This window comes from Electrona antarctica, assembly GCF_951216825.1.
Source record: "Electrona antarctica genome assembly, chromosome: 12".
Taxonomy (NCBI): Eukaryota; Metazoa; Chordata; class Actinopteri; order Myctophiformes; family Myctophidae; genus Electrona; species Electrona antarctica.
Genome location: NC_136793.1, coordinates 3,420,200 through 3,434,012, shown reverse-complemented (window position 1 = coordinate 3,434,012; position 13,813 = coordinate 3,420,200). Strand labels below are relative to the sequence as shown.

At 46.2% G+C, this 13,813-nt stretch overlaps 1 protein-coding gene across 1 annotated transcript; it reads left to right on the top strand.

The window, feature by feature from the left end:
- Window positions 1-6,632: 6,632 nt before the first annotated feature.
- Window positions 6,633-13,813, top strand: brd3os (BRD3 opposite strand; the record flags this gene model as incomplete). Its single annotated transcript, XM_079516004.1, has 2 exons — window positions 6,633-6,947; window positions 13,658-13,813. 2 exons carry the CDS (start codon window positions 6,633-6,635, stop codon window positions 13,811-13,813), a joined length of 471 nt encoding a protein of 156 aa, XP_079372130.1.

The window sequence follows — 13,813 nt, the reverse complement described above, 5'->3', positions numbered from 1 at the left end:
TTCATAACTAGTTACTAAACTAACTATCTCTGTGGCCTGGTAGCCTCATAGAGTCACTGCTTCACAACTAGTAACTAAACTAACTATCTCTGTGGGCTGGTAGCCTCATAGAGTCACTGCTTCATAACTAGTAACTAAACTAACTATCTCTGTGGGCTGGTAGCCTCATAGAGTCACTGCTTCACAACTAGTAACTAAACTAACTATCTCTGTGGCCTGGTAGCCTCATAGAGTCACTGCTTCACAACTAGTAACTAAACTAACTATCTCTGTGGGCTGGTAGCCTCATGTAGAGTCACTGCTTCACAACTAGTAACTAAACTAACTATCTCTGTGGCCTGGTAGCCTCATGTAGAGTCACTGCTTCATAACTAGTAACTAAACTAACTATCTCTGTGGGCTGGTAGCCTCATAGAGTCACTGCTTCACAACTAGTAACTAAACTAACTATCTCTGTGGCCTGGTAGCCTCATGTAGAGTCACTGCTTCATAACTAGTAACTAAACTAACTATCTCTGTGGCCTGGTAGCCTCATGTAGAGTCACTGCTTCATAACTAGTAACTAAACTAACTATCTCTGTGGCCTGGTAGCCTCATGTAGAGTCACTGCTTCACAACTAGTAACTAAACTAACTATCTCTGTGGCCTGGTAGCCTCATGTAGAGTCACTGCTTCACAACTAGTTACTAAACTAACTATCTCTGTGGCCTGGTAGCCTCATGTAGAGTCACTGCTTCATAACTAGTAACTAAACTAACTATCTCTGTGGCCTGGTAGCCTCATGTAGAGTCACTGCTTCACAACTAGTTACTAAACTAACTATCTCTGTGGGCTGGTAGCCTCATGTAGAGTTACTGCTTCATAACTAAACTAACTATCTCTGTGGCCTGGTAGCCTCATAGAGTCACTGCTTCATACATTCGAAGGTGAACTTCGGTGAACAGTCGACGCCAGCGTCCTCACTTCCCACGTTCACACAAGCTGAGCTCACACCGACGGTGGCGAGCTGAGCTCACACCGACGGTGGCGAGCTGAGCTCACACCGACGGTGGCGAGCTGAGCTCACACCGACCGCCTCATTGGAGGCGACGTGGGGACAGGAGGAGGAGCCGTGATTGGAACCGCCGACCCAGGGGTCATTGCACCTCCTGAGCCACAGCCTCTCTACAGGATGGACACAGAGATTACACCACTATATTAGTTAACGTTCATGGCTTTAATTTAGGTTCATTTGTTTTTGAGGGCCCTCCAATGCTCGGCGTTTGGAGATTACGTCATATGGCAGCCAATCAGGGACGTGCAGAGAGTGTTAAAGAGGCAGGGGCTGAAATCCCGTAAGAGGAGCACTTTTGGACAAACATAGCAAAAAATAGCAGATCTACAACCAGTGGCGTGCACAGATAGACACTAGGGGGTGCTAGAGCACCCCCTGCCCTTTTGGCAATGTGCCCTTTTAAAAAAAAACGAGAACAAAAAAAAAACATTTTTTTCTTTTTGTTTTGATTTTTCAAAAATAGCAGACCTACAAGCTCATAGCGCGCCACTCGGTGGCGCGCTATGAGCTTGTAGATCTGCTATTTTTCAATAGCTAAAGCATAACATAATGCTAACACCAAAAGGGGTTCCCGCCCAAAATGGATTAAGGCAACCGGCCGGTTCCACGCGCTGCACAAGGTGCCCTTTTTTAACTTGAGCACCTGCCCCTCTAAATGTCTGTGCACGCCACTGTTTGTAACGACATGGATTTAGAAGCAAATTTGTTCAACGCAAAAACACTGTGTTCAAGTTCATGAGACTTCAGGAAAGAAATGCAATTGTCCTGATTTGTATAGAGTTAACACAGAGTTACAGACCCATAAGGGTCCGTTTGGTTCCCAACTATCATTTAGCTGTGGACCCCCTGGAACTCCCCAAAGGACCCCTAGGGGTCCCCCGGACCCCACTTTGGGAACCACTGCTTATAAACGTCATAACATGAACACGATTACTTTTATTTGGAACAACAAACCACTGGCAGTTAGACACCCGGAACGCTTATATCCTCCTTCCACGTTCCTGCCCGGACAGTATTAGTCGACGCACCGTTGCCATTGGATGCATGTAAACAACATCATCATCTCCCGTCGGGAGGATAATAACAACAACAACAACAACAACAACCAGGTTAAAGTAAAGCATGGAGCGGAACAGAACAGCAGAGGATCAGATTCAGGACCAGGAGGAACTCCTCGTGGTGGTTTTTCACTCGTTTGGTCAGTTAGCATCAGTGAAGCTAACAGGCTAGCTCCTAGAGGATCAACAACAGCTGCAGGTGAAATAAATCACTGCTGGTTCCCAAAGTGGGGTCCGGGGACCCCCCCGGCGTCCTTGAGGGAGTTCCAGGGGGTCCCCAGCTAAATGATAGTCATGAACCAAATGGACCCTTATGGGTCTGTAACTCTGAGAGTGTACAAATGGAACCAAATGGACCCTTATGAGTCTGTAACTAAATGTAAATTGGGGGTCTCGGAGATAGAAATGCCATTAAATGGGGGTCCATAGTCGACTAATGCATGTCAAACTGGGGGTCCTTGAAATTAACCGGGTTGAGAATCACTGCTAGAGCCGTAAAAATCTTCTCTTATGGGGGTCCCTGGCATATCTTTTCAAATGGGGGTCCGCAGGGCTAATTAGTGTACATTTGGGGGTCCTTGATATGAGAGTCTGGGAACCACTGAAATAAACAACAACAACAATAATAATACAAAATGAAATAAACATTAATAGCTCTGGTCTGTAGCCTTAAAGGGATAGTTAAGATTTGTTTTAATTCATTTGTATGAAACACTTGCCATTAATATAGTCATAGTGGTTGCAACTGTATTAATTGATTGCCCCGAGTCCTGTGGTGGGAGTTCTGCTCTGGTTTTGATTAAATATTAAGTAGTTCCGGTAATTTTGTGTGTGTGTGTGTGTGTGTGTGGGAGGGGGGGGGGGGGCACTGGGGCCACACATTAAAAGTAAATTAATCCACAAAACTAACGTCATTTGTATTGTTGACCTATTTCTAAAATATTAGTGCAACTTTTGTTCATTTTTTTACCCCTCTATCACACGGAACTATGTTTTTTGTGTCCATATCACTACGCCCAAAAGAATAGTTCCATGTGATAGAGAGGTCAAAGTTGAACGGAAGTTGCGCTAATACTTTAGAAATAGGTCCACAATACAAATGACGCTATAGTTTAGTGAATAAATCCCAGTGCCCAGGTGGTCCCCCAGCAGGTGGTCCCCATGCAGCTAAATGATGGAGAGTTGGTAACCAAATGGACCCTTATAGAACTTTAACTCTTCAGAGTGTGACATGAAGCCAAATGGACCCTTATAGTCGAGGAGGGGCCACAGGCCCAAAAACTCAAGGATTAGAGATTAACCTGTGATTTTTATTTGTGTTTTTTCTATTAATTTGGTCATTAAGGTCCACAGAATGAGAGGTCTGCTCTGCCGGAAACATCGCGAAAAAAGGGTTATTTTCCAAATTTCGTGTGAAACTAGGGGGTTTTCATGATTCTGAATCCATTCCAAGCATTAGTTTTGCATGAAAAACACTCCTTGGCCTACATTCGACCATAGATGCTTGGAATAGATTCAGAATCATGAGAAACCCCCTAGTTTGACACGTCACATGCTACTTAAAGCATAATGCAATTTGGATATAAATGTTGCCATATATATTATATTGTCTATACAAAAATGGCCATTTTCCGCATTGTTTCCGGCAGAGCAGACCTCTCATTCTGTGGACCTTAATGACCAGAGCAGACCTCTCATTCTGTGGACCTTAATGACCAGAGCAGACCTCTCATTCTGTGGACCTTAATGACCAGAGCAGACCTCTCATTCTGTGGACCTTAATGACCAGAGCAGACCTCTCATTCTGTGGACCTTAATGACCAGAGCAGACCTCTCATTCTGTGGACCTTAATGACCAGAGCAGACCTCTCATTCTGTGGACCTTAATGACCAGAGCAGACCTCTCATTCTGTGGACCTTAATGACCAGAGCAGACCTCTCATTCTGTGGACCTTAATGCCCAGAGCAGGCCTCTCATTCTGTGGACCTTAATGACCAGAGCAGACCTCTCATTCTGTGGACCTTAATGACCAGAGCAGACCTCTCATTCTGTGGACCTTAATGACCAGAGCAGACCTCTCATTCTGTGGACCTTAATGACCAGAGCAGACCTCTCATTCTGTGGACCTTAATGACCAGAGCAGACCTCTCATTCTGTGGACCTTAATGACCAGAGCAGGCCTCTCATTCTGTGGACCTTAATGACCAGAGCAGACCTCTCATTCTGTGGACCTTAATGACCAGAGCAGACCTCTCATTCTGTGGACCTTAATGACCAGAGCAGACCTCTCATTCTGTGGACCTTAATGACCAGAGCAGACCTCTCATTCTGTGGACCTTAATGACCAGAGCAGACCTCTCATTCTGTGGACCTTAATGCCCAGAGCAGACCTCTCATTCTGTGGACCTTAATGACCAGAGCAGACCTCTCATTCTGTGGACCTTAATGACCAGAGCAGACCTCTCATTCTGTGGACCTTAATGACCAGAGCAGACCTCTCATTCTGTGGACCTTAATGACCAGAGCAGACCTCTCATTCTGTGGACCTTAATGCCCAGAGCAGACCTCTCATTCTGTGGACCTTAATGACCAGAGCAGACCTCTCATTCTGTGGACCTTAATGACCAGAGCAGACCTCTCATTCTGTGGACCTTAATGAGCAGAGCAGACCTCTCATTCTGTGGACCTTAATGACCAGAGCAGACCTCTCATTCTGTGGACCTTAATGACCAGAGCAGGCCTCTCATTCGGTGGACCTTAATGACCAGAGCAGACCTCTCATTATGTGGACCTTAATGACCAGAGCAGACCTCTCATTATGTGGACCTTAATGACCAGAGCAGGCCTCTCATTCTGTGGACCTTAATGACCAGAGCAGACCTCTCATTCTGTGGACCTTAATGACCAGAGCAGACCTCATTCTGTGGACCTTAATGACCAGAGCAGGCCTCTCATTCTGTGGACCTTAATGACCAGAGCAGACCTCTCATTCTGTGGACCTTAATGACCAGAGCAGACCTCTCATTCTGTGGACCTTAATGACCAGAGCAGACCTCTCATTCTGTGGACCTTAATGACCAGAGCAGACCTCTCATTCTGTGGACCTTAATGACCAGAGCAGACCTCTCATTATGTGGACCTTAATGACCAGAGCAGACCTCTCATTATGTGGACCTTAATGACCAGAGCAGACCTCTCATTCTGTGGACCTTAATGACCAGAGCAGACCTCTCATTCTGTGGACCTTAATGACCAGAGCAGACCTCTCATTCTGTGGACCTTAATGACCAGAGCAGACCTCTCATTCTGTGGACCTTAATGACCAGAGCAGACCTCTCATTCTGTGGACCTTAATGACCAGAGCAGACCTCTCATTCTGTGGACCTTAATGACCAGAGCAGACCTCTCATTCTGTGGACCTTAATGACCAGAGCAGACCTCTCATTCTGTGGACCTTAATGACCAGAGCAGACCTCTCATTCTGTGGACCTTAATGACCAAATGAATAGAAAAAACACAAATAAAAAGTACGGCATGACATCACAGGTCCTCTCAAATTCTGGGTGACTACAGAGCGTCGCAGCCACGCCCCCTTTCATGACGACGCCATGCCACGCCCCCTTTCATGACGACGCCAGGCCCAGGAAATAATTCCCAATGCATTTTCCTCATAGACATTCCAAAAAGTCTTTATTTAAAGACCTTTTAAGCGTCGTACAAAGCCAACTCGAACAAACACAATATTTTGGACCAAACAAATAATTACAACGAAGAAAAACAACAAAAAGTGTACTTTCTAATTCTTTGTTTTGCCCAAAACATTGTGTTTATTGTCATGATTTGTCACGACAAGAGTTGGCTTTGTCCGCGACGTAAACGTCTTTAAATAAATACTTTTTGAAAAGTCTATGAGGAAGATGAACGGGGATTTCTTTTCCGGGTCTCTCGAGGGGGCGGGGCTGCGACGCTCTATTATACATATCCAAATGACCACCCCTGATATACTGTAGAGCAACTTTTGTTCAACTTTGACCTCTCTGTCACATGGAACTGTGGTGTTGTGCTGCTGCTGGCGTAGTGATATTGGACACAACAGATAGTTCCATCATGTGACAGAGAGGTCCATATCGTCGCTACCTCGCGGGCGGGTTTACAATATTATTATTTAGTTGTTCTTCGTCTGGTTAATTTTCCACATGTCTTTGTCTTTCTCCACCACAACAGTACCAGTAAGACCAGATGTAATGGACCTCCCACTGTAGCCTCGGACCTCCCACTGCAGCCTCGGACCTCCCACTGCAGCCTCGGACCTCCCACTGGAGCCTCGGACCTCCCACTGTAGCCTCGGACCTCCCACTGCAGCCTCGGACCTCCCACTGTAGCCTCGGCCGGGAGGCGAACCCGCGTTCCCCGTTCCAAAGCCACAGTACGTCACCAGTCCACTAAAGAGCCATGGCCCCGATAGGCAAGTAGCAACGCAGCACCGTGTAGACTACACCACGAGAGCGGACCGGCTCTGATGGACCACCCTGTCCCCCTCGAACCCTGTCCCACGGACCACCCTGTCCCCCTCGAACCCTCGCCCACGGACCACCCTGCTGTCCCACTCGAACCCTCGCCCAAGGACCACCCTGTCCCCCTCGAACCCTCGCCCATGGAGCACCCTGCTGTCCCCCTCGAACCCTCGCCCACAGAGCGGTCCGTCTCGCCCACAGAGCGGTCCGTAGCAGCCAGACCTCCGCTGGCAGAGAAGGCCATGTCGGAGGCGTTCGCCAGGCTGCGCTACAGAGACACGTCCCTGCTGCTCTGGCAGCAGCACCAGGCCTCCATGCAGGTGAAACTATAGGGTTTTATTTCATTCATGTTCTTGTTTCCATTTGGCTTAAATGTAGGCCATTTATTAGATGCATTTTTATCAAGTTGTTATTAAGATATAATTTACCCTACCTTCCATGTTTATCAATGTTTAGTTTTTATGATCTCAATTACACCCAAACAACCTGAACTTAATTGATCATTCAGTGGATTTTCTGTTGCCTGGCGTTTTCTCTGGGGTTTGGAAGCCTTTTGAGCTGCAATGAAAACAGGTAAAACCGGCCTCAACACTAGTAACATCTGCTGGCAAATCCCCATTGACATGTATGGGATTTGTGGACGATTACGTCACAAACGGCAGGAAAACCAGAGCACCTGTTTGAGCCAGAAACCCCCAGAGCACAGAACATCTACTGAATGTTAAAACCCCCAGACCACAGAACATCTACTGAATGTTAAAACCCCCAGACCACAGAACATCTACTGAATGTTAAAACCCCCAGACCACAGAACATCTACTGAATGTTAAAACCCCCAGACCACAGAACATCTACTGAATGTTAAAACCCCCAGACCACAGAACATCTACTGAATGTTAAACCCCCAGACCACAGAACATCTACTGAATGTTAAAACCCCCAGACCACAGAACATCTACTGAATGTTAAAACCCCCAGAGCACAGAACATCTACTGAATGTTAAAACCCCCAGACCACAGAACATCTACTGAATGTTAAAACCCCCAGAGCACAGAAACTCTACTGAATGTTAAAACCCCCAGAGCACAGAAACTCTACTGAATGTTAAAACCCCCAGACCACAGCACATCTACTGAATGTTAAACCCCCAGACCACAGAAACTCTACTGAATGTTAAAACCCCCAGAGCACAGAACATCTACTGAATGTTAAAACCCCCAGACCACAGAACATCTACTGAATGTTAAAACCCCCAGACCACAGAACATCTACTGAATGTTAAAACCCCCAGACCACAGAACATCTACTGAATGTTAAAACCCCCAGAGCACAGAACATCTACTGAATGTTAAAACCCCCAGACCACAGAACATCTACTGAATGTTAAAACCCCCAGAGCACAGAACATCTACTGAATGTTAAAACCCCCAGAGCACAGAAACTCTACTGAATGTTAAAACCCCCAGACCACAGAACATCTACTGGATGTTAAAACCCCCAGACCACAGAACATCTACTGAATGTTAAAACCCCCAGACCACAGAACATCTACTGAATGTTAAAACCCCCAGACCACAGAACATCTACTGAATGTTAAAACCCCCAGACCACAGAACATCTACTGAATGTTAAAACCCCCAGACCACAGAACATCTACTGAATGTTAAAACCCCCAGAGCACAGAAACTCTACTGAATGTTAAAACCCCCAGACCACAGCACATCTACTGAATGTTAAAACCCCCAGACCACAGCACATCTACTGAATGTTAAACCCCCAGACCACAGAAACTCTACTGAATGTTAAAACCCCCAGAGCACAGAACATCTACTGAATGTTAAAACCCCCAGAGCACAGAACATCTACTGAATGTTAAAACCCCCAGAGCACAGAACATCTACTGAATGTTAAAACCCCCAGAGCACAGAAACTCTACTGAATGTTAAAACCCCCAGACCACAGCACATCTACTGGATGTTAAAACCCCCAGACCACAGCACATCTACTGAATGTTAAAACCCCCAGACCACAGAACATCTACTGAATGTTAAAACCCCCAGACCACAGAACATCTACTGAATGTTAAAACCCCCAGACCACAGAACATCTACTGAATGTTAAGAGTTCAGGTTTTTTGGGGTGCAATTTGACCTCCGAAAACCTCACCCTGTCTTCACTTACAGAATCTAAACCTCACCCTGTCTTCACTTACAGAATCTAAACACTGTCTTCACTTACAGAATCTAAACACTGTCTTTACTTACAGAATCTAAACCTCACCCTGTCTTCACTTACAGAATCTAAACCTCACCCTGTCTTCACTTACAGAATCTAAACCTCACACTGTCTTCACTTACAGAATCTAAACACTGTTGTTCTGCCCTTACTATACGTTTGGTGTACAGTCTGTATGGCTTGGCAGACAGCTAACAAAGTTCCCAATAAAGCTCCAAAAAGCAGTGACTTGGCTTAGGTTCTTTACTGGTGATAACTTAAATTTGTAAAACTGCAATACAGAAAAACAGAAAACACAGACATTTGTGTCAAATACAGTACAATCATAACCCAAAACATTAGTCCTTTTTATGCATCACACAAGCTTACAAAAAGAACATGTACTCACTGTACTAATTGCATTCAATGAATCAAATTACAAAACCTTTTAGAAATGATCAAACCAACTTACAAGCATATTGTTTTAAGATATGCTTTAAGAGCCATAAAGTTTAACAATTAACACAAACTTACAGACTTATCCTGTCCAAGGCCTGAGAGAAAGGGTTAACTCAACATGCAGTGACTCACTGCCAGTGAGTGAGCTCTTGACAGTGTGCTGGCTTGAACTGAACTGACTCTGACCAAACTAATCACCTATGAAATACCCTGGTGAGGCTACCAGGCGAGGAGAGTTAGTAATTAGGCAAAGGAACATTGGTCTCCATTACACATGCAAGGCTTAAAGGTAAACTACATAGAAAGTAAACAGCACACTCCCCGCATGGTATAATTGGTTATACCACTATACAGTCTCTTTTTGAAGAACAATTTCTGAAACACTTGTCGGATGACCTTCAGGCTGACTTTCCTCACTTTTTGTCGTGACCGGGATCAGCCTTGACGAAGAGTCCTGTAGGCCACCCACCCCCCGTCACCCGAGAGTCCCCCAACAGCATGACATCTCCAACTTGCAGATTGGGCTTTTCAGCCTGCCATTTCCTCCTAGGCTGTAGAGTCTCCAGGTATTCCTGCTTCCAGAAGCTATCAGAGAGGACCTGGACTCTACTAGGACTAGAGCAGTTGAACTTCTTATTAACATGAATGGTGGTAGGGCAATTGCTTAGTGGTGGGTTGAAGACTTCCTCATGCTCCCCGCACTGATCTTCCTCAGTTGATAAGCGATCCGTTAAGAATCTTTCTTCCCTTCCTTGTTTGACCGTAGCTTCTCCATCGTTGTCCATTGTTAGCTGGTGCACTGATGAAGAGTGAAGTATGGGATGTTTTGCAACATGGTGTGAATATTTACAATAGCCTGCTTCAGACTGCTGCTGCTGCTCTTCATCCTGTCGCTGCTGAAGCATTTCGTCCTGGCGACGCTGAAGCACTTCGTCCTGCTGCTGCTGAAGCACTTCGTCCTGGCGACGCTGAAGCACTTCGTCCTGCTGCTGCTGAAGCACTTCGTCCTGGCGACACTGAAGCACTTCGTCCTGCTGCTGCTGAAGCACTTCGTCCTGCTGCTGCTGAAGCACTTCGTCCTGCTGCTGCTGAAGCACTTCGTCCTGGCGACGCTGAAGCACTTCGTCCTGCTGCTGCTGAAGCACTTCGTCCTGCTGCTGCTGAAGCACTTCGTCCTGCTGCTGCTGAAGCACTTCGTCCTGGCGACGCTGAAGCACTTCGTCCTGGCGACGCTGAAGCACTTCGTCCTGGTGACGCTGAAGCACTTCGTCCTGGTGACGCTGAAGCACTTCGTCCTGGAGACGCTGAAGCACTTCGTCCTGGAGACGCTGCCGCTGAAGCACTTCGTCCTGGCGAAACTGCTGCTGAAGCACTTCGTCCTGGAGACGCTGAAGCACTTCTTCCTGGAGACTCTGCTGCTGAAGCACTTCGTCCTGGAGACGCTGAAGCACTTCTTCCTGGAGACTCTGCTGCTGAAGCACTTCGTCCTGGCGACGCTGCTGCAGAAGCACTTCGTCCTGGAGACGCTGAAGCACTTCGTCCTGCTGCTGCTGAAGCACTTCGTCCTGGCGACGCTGAAGCACTTCGTCCTGCTGCTGCTGAAGCACTTCGTCCTGCTGCTGCTGAAGCACTTCGTCCTGGAGACGCTGAAGCACTTCGTCCTGGCGACGCTGCTGCTGAAGCACTTCGTCCTGGAGACGCTGCTGCTGAAGCACTTCGTCCTGGCGACGCTGCTGCTGAAGCACTTCGTCCTGGCGACGCTGCTGCTGAAACACTTCTTCCTGGCGACGCTGAAGCACTTCGTCCTGTTGCTGCTGAAGCACTTCGTCCTGGCGACACTGCTGCTGAAGCACTTCGTCCTGGCGACGCTGAAGCACTTGGTCCTGCTGCTGCGCTTCATACTGTTGTCGCTGCTGCGCTTCATGTTGTCGCTGCTGCGCTTCATGTTGTTGTCGCTGCTGCGCTTCATGTTGTCGCTGCTGCGCTTCATGTTGTTGTCGCTGCTGCGCTTCATGTTGTCGCTGCTGCGCTTCATGTTGTCGCTGCTGCGCTTCATGCTGTTGCTGCTGCGCTTCATGTTGTCGCTGCTGCGCTTCATGTTGTAGCTGCTGCGCTTCATGTTGTCGCTGCTGCGCTTCATGCTGTTGCTGCTCCAGCGTTTTATAAGGTTGCTGCTCCACTGCTTTATACTGCTGCTGCTGCAGTGATTCATACTGTTGCTGCTGAAGCATTTCAGACTGTTGTTTCACGTACTCACTTGTGCGTTGAGCTGAGCTGAATGACGGCAATTTAGTTTTGATTTGGCTCCTGTGGGTTCCTTCATTTTCTTCTAGAACACATTGTAGTGCGTCTGCTTCAGCTGATGCAATTTCTGCAGCTTCCTCTGATTTTAGCAACAGCAGATTAGCTTGTAGATTAGCTTGTTGTTTTAACATTGCTGCTTCCTTGTGTGCATAGGCTAGTTTGACAAGTGCAGCTTGTGCTTTAGCACGTGCTTTTACTGCAGCAGTACTGATTGGTTTTGAGCTCTTCATCATCTTTTCAATGTGACATGATGAAGAGAATAAACTGCAGTGTTGAGCCATGTCTTTCTGTGAAGCCCGCTGTGCTTAAAGTCTTTTTACTGTTCTGCCCTTACTATACGTTTAGTGTACAGTCTGTATGGCTTGGCAGACAGCTAACAAAGTTCCCAATAAAGCTCCAAAAAGCAGTGACTTGGCTTAGGTTCTTTACTGGTGATAACTTAAATTTGTAAAACTGCAATACAGAAAACACAGACATTTGTGTCAAATACAGTACAATCATAACCCAAAACATTAGTCCTTTTTATGCATCACACAAGCTTACAAAAATAACATGTACTCACTGTACTAATTGCATTCAATGAATCAAATTACAAAACCTTTTAGAAATGATCAAACCAACTTACAAGCATATTGTTTTAAGATATGCTTTAAGAGCCATAAAGTTTAACAATTAACACAAACTTACAGACTTATCCTGTCCAAGGCCTGAGAGAAAGGGTTAACTCAACATGCAGTGACTCACTGCCAGTGAGTGAGCTCTTGACAGTGTGCTGGCTTGAACTGAACTGACTCTGACCAAACTAATCACCTATGAAATACCCTGGTGAGGCTACCAGGTGAGGAGAGTTAGTAATTAGGCAAAGGAACATTGGTCTCCATTACACATGCAAGGCTTAAAGGTAAACTACATAGAAAGTAAACAGCACAACTGTCTTCACTTACAGAATCTAAACCTCACACTGTCTTCACTTACAGAATCTAAACCTCACCCTGTCTTCACTTACAGAATCTAAACCTCACCCTGTCTTCACTTACAGAATCTAAACCTCACCCTGTCTTCACTTACAGAATCTAAACACTGTCTTCACTTACAGAATCTAAACACTGTCTTCACCTACAGAATCTAAACCTCACCCTGTCTTCACTTACAGAATCTAAACCTCACCCTGTCTTCACTTACAGAATCTAAACCTCACCCTGTCTTCACTTACAGAATCTAAACACTGTCTTCACTTACAGAATCTAAACACTGTCTTCACCTACAGAATCTAAACCTCACCCTGTCTTCACTTACAGAATCTAAACCTCACCCTGTCTTCACTTACAGAATCTAAACCTCACCCTGTCTTCACCTACAGAATCTAAACCTCACCCTGTCTTCACTTACAGAATCTAAACCTCACCCTGTCTTCACTTACAGAATCTAAACCTCACCCTGTCTTCACTTACAGAATCTAAACCTCACCCTGTCTTCACCTACAGAATCTAAACCTCACCCTGTCTTCACTTACAGAATCTAAACCTCACCCTGTCTTCACCTACAGAATCTAAACCTCACCCTGTCTTCACCTACAGAATCTAAACCTCACCCTGTCTTCACTTACAGAATCTAAACACTGTCTTCACTTACAGAATCTAAATAGATTTATTTGAACGACCGAAACGTTGTTGTGTTGTTTTAGTCGACTAAAACTAAGGCCAAAAATGTTCGTCGACTACCTTTTTCCACTGACGAAAACTAAATGGAAACTAAATGAAAACTAAGCTATGATGACTTACGCCAGGGCTCCACCGGACGCGTTGCGTCTCCGTCGCGTGCGTCAAAAAACGCACCGGTTCAATTTTAATGCACGCGTCACGCAACGCATTAAATGTTAATTTTGTATTTATCGATTTTAGTCAGGGGGAGTGTCCACATATCTACAAGTTCACACGAGGCCACCATGTGACGTGCTGTGAGCTTTGTAGATCTGCTATTTTCTTTCAGTTAAGTTTTTGTGAACAAAAGTAAAACTATAATACAGCTGCAGTTGTGTTTCTCCGCCAGCAGGCGGCGCCACCGCTCTCCTACCTGAGCCGCAGCCAGTCTGCGCTGTACAGTAACTATGGCAACCAGCCTGTGGTGGTCCGGGACCGCACGGCTCTGGAGGCCGGAGCGGATCATCCAGGACCCGGATCGGGATCCAGCATCTGTTCGCTCATGTAG